The sequence below is a fragment of the Saccoglossus kowalevskii genome, chromosome 7 (assembly GCF_978046115.1).
Source record: "Saccoglossus kowalevskii chromosome 7, keSacKowa6.1, whole genome shotgun sequence".
Classification (NCBI taxonomy): domain Eukaryota; kingdom Metazoa; phylum Hemichordata; class Enteropneusta; family Harrimaniidae; genus Saccoglossus; species Saccoglossus kowalevskii.
In genome coordinates, this window is record NC_140647.1 from 31,393,480 (window position 1) to 31,408,762 (window position 15,283).

Genomic DNA, 15,283 nt, shown 5'->3' on the forward strand with positions numbered 1-15,283 from the left:
TGTTATTTTAGATTTTATTGTAAATCGTCTTTGTTTCAGATCATCAGGCAATTTCTCAACTATACTCCGCAGTGTGCGTCCAGAACTCAATTCATTCTCACACTTCATGGCTCGCAGTGTATCACCATAGCTATACGTTTGTTGGTGGCTTAACACAATTGGGTGTGTTGTGTGCTAATTACGCACTACAGGGGTGGCACAGAGTGTGGGAGCCCCCTTGGGCATCTAGCAGCACGACAAGCACTGTCATCTTTTGTGTCGGCTTTGCGTTACACACTATGGAAAAGATTCCGCTCAGTAGTCAGAATGCTGCTGGCATATTTGCCACTCAGATGCTGCTAACATTGTGTTGCCTTCAACCAGACCGACAGCAGACATTGGTTCGCGTAGTCAAACAAATGTGCGTCCATCTGTGCATGAAAATTTGTAACTATCAAGAACTTTTGAACAATGGATGTATTTATTCATTTATATTTATTTTGTCGAGCTTATGTTAATATATAATGCACTATATTAAGAAAAATGGGTTTCAGCCAGGCGTTTGTCTGCGTAAGTGGACAAAATCATGCCAGTATGATGTCCTTTCATTTCACCCAGATCTCTCTTGGACGTTTTAACGTTACTCTCGTTGTTAATATGAGTTATAGATGCATATTGCATGTAGTTGTACATGGTTAATGGTGTCTGTTTGACATGATATAATCGACCACACCTGGTTATTCGGGTAATATCATGATTTGTTGTCTGCCCTCTGGCTGGGGGCCATGACCATAATATATTCGTCGCTCTCGGCTACGAATATTATGACCAATTGACCGCCATACATTGATTGATATGTTATTTAAATAGTTACTGTCTCAACTTTGGAGACCACGCTTCACATGCAGAAACAAAAAATATACAAAACATTGATCAGTGTGGAGGTTTATTTATTATGCACAAAGACTCCTCAACTTGCAACAAAATTCCACTACATATAAACACTTATTAGTTAAACGTGGACAAAATAAAAAAGGGCTTGGGTGCAGTTGGTTCTTTATATTAGGTTGCACAGTGTTATCTTTGGCTTTATAATAACAGTAGCTCTACCCCGGGCTGAAAGGACAGCCTATTTCTTAACGTACGTTGGCGTCTGTAGTCGATGTAGTAATAAAAAAAATAACGTCATATCAACACAGAACAATAATTTGTTAGGCGAGTTGACCCGCCCAATTTGCCAATATGGTGTCGCATACACAAGGATTTATTAGAGAAGGTATACCTTTTGATATCAATTTATGGTTATACGTAATAATGACCATATTTCTGTGAGGGCGTATGATGCATTTTGTATGTTTAATCGGTACCCCAGTCTCTCATAAAAAACACTCGTATTCAGAGACATCTATCGACAGTCTATTCCAGCAAAGGAATTTGCTTTTAGTAAAACGTGTTTTGATTTATTCTGAGAAATTCAGTCAGTAAACCGCTATTCATACGAGTATTAAGCTGTCGGATTTCCGTGGGATTAAATGTCAGCTGGTGTAAATTAATTTGTCGATGTATGACACATAAAGATGTAAGCAATTAATTCGTTTTGTCATCTAATTATTGACATGTGCCATTTTGGTCGATGGTATCGCCGTGATGACCCACTTTGCTTTTGGAAGGAGGAAAACACCCCGATAGAGTGGAAGGAGGGCTATCTTGTAAAGCTACCAAAGAAGGGTGACCTTAGTCAATGTGAAAACTACAGGGGGATCACACTACTCTCAATACCGGGGAAAGTTTTTAACCGCATTCTCCTCAATAGAAGGAGGATGCGGTGGATGCACTCCTACGTGACGAGCAGGCTGGTTTTAGGACGGGAGGAAGCTGCATAGACCAGATAACAACTTTACGCATCATTATAGAACAATCACTCAAGTGGAACTCCTCGTTTTACATCAATTTTGTAGACTACATGAAGGGCTTTGAGAGCATTGATAGGCCCACTGTTTGGAATCTCATGAGGCACTATGACATACCAGATAAAATCACAAATATCATCAAGAACTCATACCAGGGTATGACCTGTCGTGTTGTCCATGGAGGACAGCTGACTGATGTCTTCCAGGTTAGGACTGGTGTCAGACAGGGCTGTTTGCTGTCACCTTTCCTGTTTCTTCTTACCATTGACTGGATAATGAGAACATCAACCAAGGGCAGGAGAAATGGTATCCAGTGGTCTCTCTGGGGACAACTGGATGACCTGGATTTTGAGGATGACCTCGCTTTGCTCTCCCATACACAACAACAGATGCAAGACAAGACAGATACAGTCAGCTACAACTATACAAGAATTAGTCTTAACATACACCCAACAAAGACAAAGGTTCTTAGAATAAATACAACTAACACAAACCAAGTCACATTGGGAGGTAAAGATTTAGAAGAAGTGGAAAGCTTCACCTACCTGGGGAGTAACGTAGATAAATTAGGAGGGACAGATACTGATGTACGAGTCAGAATTGGCAAAGCGAGGGCAGCCTTCAACCAGCTAAAGAACATATGGCATTCATCAACCATATCTCTCAGAAAAAAGATTAGGGTCTTCAACACAATCATTAAACCGGTACTTCTGTATGGGGCGGAAACATGGAGAACCACCGAAATCATCACCAGAAGAATCCAGACATTTATAAACTATTGCTTACATGGAATATTAAGAATATGGTATCCAGATGTGATCACAAACCAGGTGTTATGGGAAAGAACAAGTCAGCAGCCCATAGAACAGGAAATACTACAAAGACGCTGGCGATGGCTAGGATACACCCTTCGAAAACCAACCCAAAACATCACAAGGTCGGCACTCAGCTGGAACCCACAGGGCAAAAGGAAATGGGGCCGTCCAAGAAATACCTTGCGACGGGACCTAGAGGCTGATGTCCGGAGGTTGGGCTATACCTGAAGGGATGTGGAGCGTCTGGCACAGAACCGGCCTGGTTGGAGAAATCTTGTTGGTGGCCTATGTCCCAGGAGGGACGATAGGCATTAATAATACACAATTATCCACCAAACATTTAATCTGCATAAATCTCATAAAACAGAGTTACTTTCACTTTGAAAACCCGATCTTGGAATACAAAGTGCATACCTACCCGATGCACTGAACAAACAACACACGTACGTGTTATGTTGTTTTTATTATAACCAGTTTGTCTAGGTTTACTGTCATCGAAATGATACAGGCGGGTTGTTCATATATGAATGTTTGTTCGTTGTCATACGTTCCGCATTTACCACGTTTTCTAATGGACACTTTCATTGTGAAAACTAGCAGCCCGTTTGTTTTAATACTTTTGTGGTGATTCTTAGTGTATGATTTGTAAATTGTTGACAATGCTCTTTATATTCAGAGATTGCTTTGGTATTTGATATGGTTTGTGACATTTCGATATGGACAACATTGGTGAGGAGGTTAGAAGAGCATAGCAAATAAACCACAGCCATGTCAATTTGCCAATATGATATCGCATACACAAGGATTTATTAGAGAAGGTATACTTTTTGATATCAATTCTTGGTTATATGCAATCATGGCCATATTGCTGTGAGGACGTATGACGTATTTTGTATGTTTACTCGGTACCCCAGTCTCTCATAAAGAAAACACTCGTATTCAGAGACATCTATCGACAGTCTATTCCAGCAAAGGAATTTGCTTTTAGTAAAGCGTGTGTTGATTCATTTCTGAGAAATTCAGTCAGTAAACCGCTATTCATACGAGTATTAAGCCGTCAGATTTCCGTGGGATTAAATGTCAGCTGGTGTAAATTAATTTGCCGATGTATGACACATAAAGATGTAAGCAATTAATTCGTTTTGTCATCTAATTATTGACATATGCCATTTTGTTTGATGGTATCGCCGTGATGACCCGAGTGTACCACTTTGCTTTGCATAGAAACATCACTAATTAGTACACATGTATGTTTGTCTTTACTACCATCCAGTGGCTCTACTACTAAAAACCATCTAAATATATCCACAAAAGGTCGTTTGATTTGACCAGTCCGGTATCTGCACTTATACACAGGAACACATCATACACACACACCAGCTATACGTAAGACAATAATAATAATTGATGACATGCGCACAAATGACGTGGTGTAACCTTTTATTGACTTGGTGGTTATTCAACTTCTCGAATTACATACGTACGGGAAATTGTACGTTTCGAAGCGAGTACACAATCATGCACCAAACGTGAACTGTGTGAACATTTAATCTGCATAAATAAAAACGGATATATTAAACAATTTCCAGGCTTAGCAAGACTATATATTTAACGTTTAAATATTCAAATAGAAGTGAATGTTGGCGTTGTTGTACGTTATAACACTTTCTTCTATGCTATCGATAAAGAGCCATTGCTCGAAACGTCTAGCTATTTTTAATAGTTATTTAGGACTACGATTACCAAATATTATCTTCTATATATCATATTTATCAGTCCGAGCAGCGTTTATTTATTTATAAGCTACTATTCCGGAAAAAGGAAGAGGGTTGGGCGTGGGGTTAGCAGCCCCACCCTGTAAAAAAGCACTAGCTACAGAAACGTTAACAAGAAAACCAATCAATTCGGACCGGGCAGAGGATGGTTCTCCAGCTGAAGAGCTTATGGCGCCGAATGGGGAAAGTCGGCTTCCAGAGCCCACTCGGCCGATAACCATCGTATTTTTTAGGACCACAATTAGTATAGGTGCTTGGAATGTCAGAACTAAGTTTGAAGCAGGAAACACTAAACAAATTTCGGTAGAGATAAAGAAATATAAATTGAGTATATTAGGCATTAGTGAGACACACTGGACGGGAGTTGGACAAACCAAACTGTCTACGGGGGAATTACTTCTATATTCCGGACATTCTGAAGAAGGTGCACCACATACCCAAGGAGTGGCATTTATGCTTTCCCGACCAGCACAGGGAGCTCTTATTGGCTGGGAGGGTCATGGTCCACGGATCATTACTGCCACATTCAGGACAACAAATTGCAGGATCAACATGGATATTGTACAATGTTATGTTCCAACAAACAATGACGAGGATGAAGCAAAGGAGAAATTCTATCAGAAGCTTCAGGCAATTATCCAGAAACTACCGCCAAGAAATATCATCTTGGTTATGGGTGACTTCAACGCCAAGATCGGCAGTGATAACAAAGGGCTTGAAACAGTGATGGGAAGAGAAGGTGTTGGAGAGAGAAATGAAAATGGTGAAAGATTTGTGGATTTTTGCGCTTCAAGCCAGTTAGTGATAGGCAGGAGTGTTTTCCAACATAAAAGGATCCACAAGGCAACATGGGTATCTCCGGATGCAGTCACAGAGAATCAGATAGACCACATTTGTATAAATAAGAAGTTCCGCAGATCTCTTCAAGATGTAAGAGTCAGAAGAGGAGCGGATGTAGCATCGGATCACCATCTACTTGTGTCACACGTCAAACTCAAACTTAGGAGAGACCTTTCTGGACAAAAGAGCAATATACCAAGATATAATGTCGCACTCTTGAAGGATTCGATGAAACTAGAGGAATTCAACATTAAGTTATAGAACAAGTTTGAAGTACTTAATGATCTAATGACAGAGGATGAGTCAGTGGAAGGAAGGTGGGAAGGAATAAAGGATTCCGTTACTGAAACATGTAAAGAAGTACTTGGCCCAGTGAGACGCAAACACAAGGAGTGGATGTCTCAACAAACCTTGAAGAATGTTGAAGAACGAAAGGAGAAGAAGGCAGCCATCAACAACAGTCGAACAAGGTCTCAGAAGTCAAAAGCTCAACAGGAATACACAAAGATAAATAAATCTGTCAAACGGGAGAAAGAAAGACAAACAAGACTATATGAAGACAGTTGCAGAGGAAGCAGAGAAAGCATCTCGCAAGGGGAATATGAGAGAACTGTATTCAATCATAAGGAGTCTATCGGGTAGGTTCAGCAAATCGGAACGACCAGTGAAAGATAAGGAGGGAAATGCTATCACGGATGATGAAGGTCAGAAGAGGAGGTGGAAGGCCCGCATGACACACCATATATTCCACCAGCCAATAACAACCTACCTATTGACTGCAGTCCACCAACAAAAGAAGAAATACGTAGATCCATTACACAGCTGAAGACGGGTAAATCTGCCGGACCAGATGGTATTCCAGCTGAGGTTCTAAAAGCAAATGATGCAGTAAATGTGGAAATCCTCTACCCACTTTTCCAGAGCATTTGGAAGGAGGAAAACACCCCGATAGAGTGGAAGGAGGGCTATCTTGTAAAGCTACCAAAGAAGGGTGACCTTAGTCAATGTGAAAACTACAGGGGGATCACACTGCTCTCAATACCGGGGAAAGTTTTTAACCGCATTCTCCTCAATAGAATGAAGGACGCGGTGGATGCACTCCTACGTGACGAGCAGGCTGGTTTTAGGACGGGAGGAAGCTGCATAGACCAGATAACAACTTTACGCATCATTATAGAACAATCACTCGAGTGGAACTCTTCGTTGTACATCAATTTTGTAGACTACATGAAGGGCTTTGATAGCATTGATAGGCCCACTCTTTGGAATCTCATGAGGCACAATGGCATACCAGATAAAATCACAAATATCATCAAGAACTCATACCAGGGTATGACCTGCCGTGTTGTCCATGGAGGACAGCTGACTGATGTCTTCCAGGTTAGGACTGGTGTCAGACAGGGCTGTTTGCTGTCACCTTTCCTGTTTCTTCTTATCATTGACTGGATGATGAGAACATCAACCAAGGGCAGGAGAAATGGTATCCAGTGGTCTCTCTGGGGACAACTGGGTGACCTGGATTTTGAGGATGACCTCGCTGTGCTCTCCCATACACAACAACAGATGCAAAACAAGACAGATACAGTCAGCTACAACTATACAAGAATTAGCCTTAACATACACCCAACAAAGACAAAGGTTCTTAGAATAAATACAACTAACACAAACCAAGTCACATTGGGAGGTAAAGATTTAGAAGAAATGGAAAGCTTCACCTACCTGGGGAGTAACGTAGATAAATTAGTAGGGACAGACACCGATGTACGAGTCAGAATTGGCAAAGCGAGGGCAGCCTTCAACCAGCTAAAGAACATATGGCATTCATCAACCATATCTCTCAGAAAAAAGATTAGGGTCTTCAACACAATCATTAAACCGGTACTTCTGTATGGGGCGGAAACATGGAGAAACACCGAAATCATCACCAGAAGAATCCAGACATTATAAACTCTTGCTTACATGGAATATTAAGAATATGGTATCCAGATTTGATCACAAACCAGGTGTTATGGGAAAGAACAAATTAGCAGCCCATAGAACAGGAAATACTACAGAGACGCTGGCGATGGCTAGGAAACACCCTTCGAAAACCAACCCAAAACATCACAAGGTCGGCACTCAGCTGGAACCCACAGGGCAAAAGGAAACGGGGCCGTCCAAGTAATACCTTGCGACAGGACCTAGAGGCTGATGTCCGGAGGTTGGGCTATACCTGAAGGGATGTGGAGCGTCTGGCACAGGACCGGCCTGGTTGGAGAAATCTTGTTGGTGGCCTAGGTCCCAGGAGGGACGATAGGCATTAATAATACACAATTATCCACCAAACATTTAATCTGCATAAATCTCATAAAACAGAGTTACTTTCACTTTGAAAACCCGATCTTGGAATACAAAGTGCATACCTACCCGATGCACTGAACAAACAACACACGTACGTGTTACGTTGTTTTTATTATAACCAGTTTGTCTAGGTTTACTGTCATCGAAATGATACAGGCGGGTTGTTCATATATGAATGTTTGTTCGTTGTCGTACGTCCCGCATTTACCACATTTTCTAATGGACACTTTCATTGTGAAAACTAGCAGCCCGTTTGTTTTAATACTTTTGTGGTGATTCTTAGTGTATGATTTGTAAATTGTTGACAATGCTCTTTATATTCAGAGATTGCTTTGGTATTTGATATGGTTTGTGACATTTCGATATGGACAACATTGGTGAGGAGGTTAGAAGAGCATAGCAAATAAACCACAGCCATGTCAATTTGCCAATATGATATCGCATACACAAGGATTTATTAGAGAAGGTATACTTTTTGATATCAATTCTTGGTTATATGCAATCATGGCCATATTGCTGTGAGGACGTATGACGTATTTTGTACGTTTACTCGGTACCCCAGTCTCTCATAAAGAAAACACTCGTATTCAGAGACATCTATCGACAGTCTATTCCAGCAAAGGAATTTGCTTTTAGTAAAGCGTGTGTTGATTCATTTCTGAGAAATTCAGTCAGTAAACCGCTATTCATACGAGTATTAAGCCGTCAGATTTCCGTGGGATTAAATGTCAGCTGGTGTAAATTAATTTGCCGATGTATGACACATAAAGATGTAAGCAATTAATTCGTTTTGTCATCTAATTATTGACATGTGCCATTTTGGTCGATGGTATCGCCGTGATGACCCGAGTGTACCACTTTGCTTTGCATAGAAACATCACTAATTAGTACGCATGTATGTGTGTCTTTACTACCATCCAGTGGCTCTACTACTAAAAACCATCTAAATATATCCACAAAAGGTCGTTTGATTTGACCAGTCCGGTATCTGCACTTATACACAGGAACACATCACACACACACCAGCTATACGTAAGACAATAATAATAATTGATGACATGTGCACAAATGACGTGGTGTAACCTTTTATTGACTTGGTGGTTATTCAACTTCTAGAATTACATACGTACGGGAAATTGTACGCTTCAAAGCGAGTGCACAATCATGCACCAAACGTGAACTGCGTGAACATTTAATCTGCATAAATAAAAACGGATATATTAAACAATTTCCAGGCATAGCAAGACTATATATTTAACTTTTAAATATTTGAATAGAAGTGAATGTTGGCGTTGTTGATAATTCAACTACTATGGTTAGGATTCTATCCTTGACAAAATACCAATATAATTGATGGACATTACCTGTTTTACTCAATATTAGTACATTCTTTACAATGTAAATTTGACTCCTATCCATATTACTGATGGATCATCATCTATTTTGATGAGAGACGGTTACTATAGAGATACAACACAAATTAAATGGACAAAAAAGGGAATCCCTGAAGGTAAATGTATTCATTTGGTTGTTTCAAGTTGCATGCAAATAGTTTATGATTATATTAATATTAATTGAACTAACTAGAATGAATTTATTGCCACAAAATGTGCGAAGCAGCGCAGTATGACGTAGAACCAATGCTATTCATTAATTTCCCGCCCTGTTCTACGTTACATACAAAGTTACTTTCACTTTGGAAACCCTATCTTCGAATACAAAATGCACATCTACCAGATGCACTGAAAAAAAAACACGGGTACGTGTTACGTTGTTTTATTATAACCAGTATGTCTAGGTTTACTGTCATCGAAATGATACAGGAGGGTTGTTCATATAAGTGATTGTTCGTCGTTGTACGTCTCGCATTTACCACATTTTCTAATAAAAACTAGTGAAAACTAGCAGTCCGTTTGTTTTAATACTTTTGTGGCGATTCTTAGTGTATGATTTGTCATTTATTGACGATACTCTTTATATTTAGAGATTGCTTTGGTATTTGATATGGTTTGTAACTGTGACAGTTCGATATGGAAAACATTGGTGAAGGAGGTTAGACAAGCGTAGGAAATAAAGCATAACCATGTCCAAAGCAGCGTCACATATAACAACTTTTTTAGAATATATTTATATATTGATTGCTCCCAACATAATAACCTATTTAATTTGTTTTAGCTCAATGTCATGTTTTGTTTTCATTTGTTTTAAGACAGCGATTTTTTCAACCGCTTGTTATTGTCGAATGTTAAATTATTCATGATACTATCGCAGTATTTCCTACAATTTTTCATTAATATATATTATAAGGTTATTACAAGAATACCGCAAAGTATGCACGAAGACAGTACAGCTGGAGTATCTGCGCGTCGGTCGATGGGCGGCGTACTGTCTTAGTGCATATACATCTTTTCCTTCCAAGGATACATCATGGGAATGCCGAAATCCAAAAAGTTTAGAACAGAATCAGTGAACTTCTTTGTGTGGAGTTCGGCCAAACCCCGATTACAGCCATGTTTGTTTTTATTATTAGAGGACGCGCGTAATCATTCCATATTTGGAATTCGCATTTCCTTATATGGTAGTATGAAAATACCCCATAAAATACCGCAAAATGACGGCACGCTGTAACTTATAACGTTACGATGACAGATGTATAATAATAAATTATATTTCTTGCACAAATAAATGCAGTATGCAATACAAGCTGCTACAAAGTTGGTATCAGGCAACCGATACGTGATTCATCATGCGTGTTTTGACTGCAATTAAGTGACTCTACTGCTAATCACCGTTACAATATGTCCACAAACGATCGCTTGATATGTGCAGCCAGGTAACCGCACTACAGGGGCGGACGATAATCTGTGCGTTCTGGAAAAGTTCAGAACGGCTGTCCGGTCTAATTGTTCTAACCTTTAATAGCCAACATTAATAATGACCGTCCTCCGGTTTTTGCTTGGCCTATTGACGAGAAAGTCAGTCCAGGGCCGTTTTTTGGTCCTAGCACGTCCCTGCCGCACTGTATCTCTGGTGTGCGTGTCGGGTGTGTACAATCCGACACTGGTCATGAATATGTTCACTTGTATCATTGTTAATTCTTAATAGACATTGTTAATAGACAAAATCATAGGCCTGCCTGCTGGACCCTGTTTCACAAGTGATCATTGAAAACTTTCTGGATATATAAATAATACCAAATTAAACAGCATGGCTGTTTAAAGTTTTGACATTAGTATACATATTATTCCTCTATGTTCCAGTTACTTTGTAAGGGGCACATCTGCACAACATAATCATTAGTATTGATGGAGATTATTTCAAAGACGTAACAACAACTGAATGTAAATCTATATAATAGGTCCACGCATTCAAAATAGTCATAGAGAATTGCATATAAGTTCATGAAATGAACAAATCGGATAACGATCAATTCAACGTACGTAGAGTATCTAAGCAATCTTGTGGTTATATGAAAAATTGCAAATCGCACTAGGTAAATTGTAATATTTCAATTTCACTAATATATAAATAAATATTTGCAAAAATATATTCGAATATATATTGCAAAATGAACAAACCTGAAATTTATCCAAGGCAAGCAAGCAGGCAAGTAGACAAGAAGGTGGTATTTATTGTAGTATAAAAATTCCGTGGGCTTATTAGTCACATTAAATATAATTATTATACATCTGTCACCGTAACGCCACAAGTTACAGCTTGCCGTAATTTTGCGGTATTTTACAGGGTATTTTCATGGTACCATATAAAGAAATGCGAATTCCAATTATGGAATGGTTACGCGCGAAGCATCCTCTAATAATAAAAACAAACATGGCTGCCACCAGGGTTTGACCGGACTCCACACAAAGAAGCTCTCTGATTCTTCTATACTTTTTGTATTTCGGCATTCCCATGATGTATCATTGGAAGGAAATGATGTATAATAATCAGGTTATTACGAGGATACCTCAAAATATGCACTCAGAGAGTAAGCCGTCGCATCAACCTTCGCTGCGCGTCGGTCGATACTAACTGTACTGTCTTCGTGCATACGTTGAGGTATCCTCGTAATAACCTCATACTATACCCCTCTTGGTCATGTGACCTATTGTTCTGGCCATCGGTTTATTTCTGTAAATCTTTTGTTCTTACGCAGATGTGAACTAGTAATTTCCGACATTCTTGGAGTTAGAGTCGCATATATACAGACTTCAAATTATAGTAAGACGTTATGTATCATAAAACCGTAAATTCACTGACCTCGTCAAATCAGTCGTTTAACAGTAGTTATAAATAATCAGAAAACTGTATTCAAGGGACAGCGTTCCAATATGCAAATAAATAAGCAACGCGCTACGAATCAATTGATGCACTCACAATTCCGATGAATTTATAACGAAAAATAATGCGATACGAATACATGAGATGATTATGATCTCTAATGTGTGATTGTGTGATATCGAATTTATTAAACTTGTGTAATAATTGTCATATGTTCCTCGCCAAATGCTTCGAAAATGCGAAAATTACTAAACTTGTTTCATAAATCCAATATCATATAGTCACGAAGTGGAGGTCCTCTATTTATTTGGGACTTCAATTCTATGACTTTTTCAAGCTGTCGCTAATCTCGCAAACATCGTGGACAAACATTGTATCGTGTTATTCAGACGAACAGCCGGTGGTAGTATGTCCGAATTCTGATGTCACAATTCTCGTTTCTCGAACACGAACGTTGAAATTAGAAAACTTCTACGTTCTTTTGTGCGTTACATCATGGGAAGTGATTGGCATGGAAAAACATTTGCACCCAACAGCTGGTTACTGAATCCACTGTCAACATCAATACAGATAACACCAAATGTGAGCATTACTATTTATTTCGGTATAGACATACCCAAGCAGACACTTATTATTAAAACTATTAGGATCAATTGTTTAATTATATATAATTTCGAATCACTCACCACATTCTGTGAAACGATACAATGTTCAAACTTTATACATACATCCATGACTTAAAATACACATATACTTTTGAGTTGTTGTTACCTTTAATTGTATTTACAACTAATTGATTTTTTTTCTTAAAGATGCAATAAAATATTACTACCATTATTATTACATATAGCGATTTTATTTCTATTTGATTTTTTGAAAATAAACAGCAACATAATTAGGTATTTTTACCGGATTATAAGCATGCAATGTAATAGATGTATTGGATTCAATTCTTCTCTAACACACCCTGGCTGAGTATGTTAACATTATGCAAATTCTCATTTTTATAGCTTTACAATGCAAATTCATTTCAAAGTATTCTATTGAATACACGGTTACCACTAACATTTAGTACAATATCATTTTTCCTTTCTGTGCATCTGTCGTTCCTCGTATGCTAGTTTTTGGCGACGAAATATGTCTCTGGCTCTCCTGTAAATCTCGTTGTCATAATAAAGAGACCGACTGACGTCTGGGTCGGATAATAGGTCATTCCGCAACATTTTTACAATTTCATCTTTGTCTATGTTGGCGTCAAGAGTTCCACGATCATATTGATTATTCATTTTATGTATATCTGAACACTTCGAGTGGAATGGCAGTTTGTACACTTCTTCAAGCATCCGCAAATTATTGTCATATTCGTCAGTCAGTCCGATCACAGCAAACCAATACTCCATGCGATCGAGAACGTATTGTAACAACACTTCCCTTTCGTCGTTCGTCAACAAATGTCGTAAAATCAATTCAGTTTTCCACCAAGGTGGGATCATGCTTGTGTCAGGGTCATTAGGTCCCCGTAGCTTATCAACAAGCTGTATATAAAATGGAGTAAAAAACGCAGGATTCGTTAACAGTTGTCTGAAGAAGAAACTGCCCTGGTGTACCGCCCATTCATTCACAGAAAGTGTGGAAGCGTTTTTGACAATGCACTGTTGTTGTGTACTAGTTTTGCACATATTATATGACGATATGACGCGTTCATATGGATCTCTTAATATCGTAAAATAGGAGCAAGGTGCTTCGGTAAAGTCGCAGATACCAAAGGTTGAATCACCCATGTAAGACCGGGCAAGTCGATGATTTGATCGATTGTATAGCATCTCTGTGTAGAACTCTTCGGCGTTAGTGTTTGCTGCAAGTATCGGTAAATCCCGACCCTCATCGCGTAGAATACTCTTCCAACAATATTTAGTAGTTGTGCCGCCTGACTTCTGGTTGTGGACAAACACAATAGTCGCATTGCTATACACGTCATCTGTCGAGTATGATTCCGTACGCGTTGGTCTGAGGTAAAAATTTGGCAGATAGTTCTTTTTATCTACCCATGCATATTTTGAAAGAGTCTGTTCAATTTTTCCTGACATTTCGTCGTTACGGAATATGAGAAGAGAATTACGTCTGTGTGATGAATGAGAGATATTTAATTGTTATAAATAAATAATCAACCGAAAACAAGAAAAAAATAAACAACTAAAATAAGTAAATATATAACCCAAATAAGCATAATAGGCATTTCTGTTGGTTTTATGTGTGTCACCAAACAATAAGGCAATTACCGAAAATACCTCAACACGCCCGCGCTTTATAATGCTTTCAATCAAATCACATATGTTGCATTCACGCCCGGAATTTTTGTTCACCTGTGACTACAGAGCACAATAGAATGTTTTCCATAACCTTTCGTTGACAGATGGAGAAGGATTTGTGTTGCTCGTTATGTTATTGAAATATAATGGTGTGCGTTGCTCATAGAGATGAATGAGCAGTACACAGAATCGTCAATGTTTGATTTATTGTATTTAAATGATAAATGGTTCAAACTGTTTCGTTAATGGGCGATATTCGTTTCGCAATGTGATAAAGGTTTTGATAAAAAAAATGCGGTTATATTTGTGTATTGTATTGTCTATGATGACTATGACTAAGAAAGACGCCCCGAACCGTAGTCATATCACCCAGGGGTACAGGCTATAACAGTGAGGTGAACCAAAGATATATTTCCAAACAAATTCCTTAATGTCAACGTAATGCCGTTTAATTGCTGTGATGTTTTTATTTCTGCCAAATTCAACCCACCATCGTTTCAATCTAAGTCATGTTATTGGCTAATTGCAATTGTTAATAATAGACAATGAAATACTAAATGTGTTCACGAAAGCCTGAAATTAGCCACAATTCGGTGTAATTTTGAACAAAAAAATGATGAATAAATTATTCTGCAACATGTTATATTCGTTATGTATGATTATTACGTAACCAATTAAAATACAGTACAGCCAATAATTACGCACCTGTCATTGTCTTCTACGATTTTCCGCAGCATATCGTTATTCTTGACAATATTTCGATGAACACATACATAGAGAATCGTTGTCATCAAGAACACTACAGGGAGAACACGCCTACCGTATCGATAATAGAGCTCCATAACTATGGACCATTTCCAAGTGTTCTGACTAACTGCGTTGCAACAGACTAAAGCGTGATATATATATATATATATATATATATATATATATATATATATATATATATATATATATATATATATATATGTATATACAGATTCCACGAATCGCGGAGCTTACATCGCTCAACAACCAGTTTATGTTGACAGTAT

General features: G+C 38.5%; 1 protein-coding gene and 1 pseudogene across 1 annotated transcript; one reads left to right on the forward strand and one right to left on the reverse strand.

Annotated features, from left to right (window-relative positions):
* The first annotated feature begins 4,647 nt into the window (after positions 1-4,647).
* LOC144350691 (uncharacterized) lies at positions 4,648-7,622 on the forward strand (annotated as a pseudogene).
* A 4,899-nt stretch (positions 7,623-12,521) lies between these two features.
* On the reverse strand, positions 12,522-15,081 carry LOC144350692 (uncharacterized). The gene is made up of 2 exons (XM_078008793.2): positions 14,955-15,081; positions 12,522-14,061 (listed from the first exon to the last, which is right to left on the reverse strand). The coding sequence occupies exons 1-2, from the start codon at positions 15,038-15,040 to the stop codon at positions 13,020-13,022; spliced, it is 1,128 nt and encodes a 375-aa protein (XP_077864919.2). The 5' UTR covers positions 15,041-15,081; the 3' UTR covers positions 12,522-13,019.
* Positions 15,082-15,283: the final 202 nt, after the last annotated feature.

Coding starts and splice junctions, on each gene's coding strand:
- LOC144350692 (XM_078008793.2), bottom strand. CDS start 15,040: ATGACAACGATTCTCTATGTATGTGTTCATCGAAATATTGTCAAGAAT. Junction 14,062..14,954: donor ATCGTAGAAGACAATGACAG/GTGCGTAATTAT, acceptor TTCATCACACAG/ACGTAATTCTCTTCTCATAT.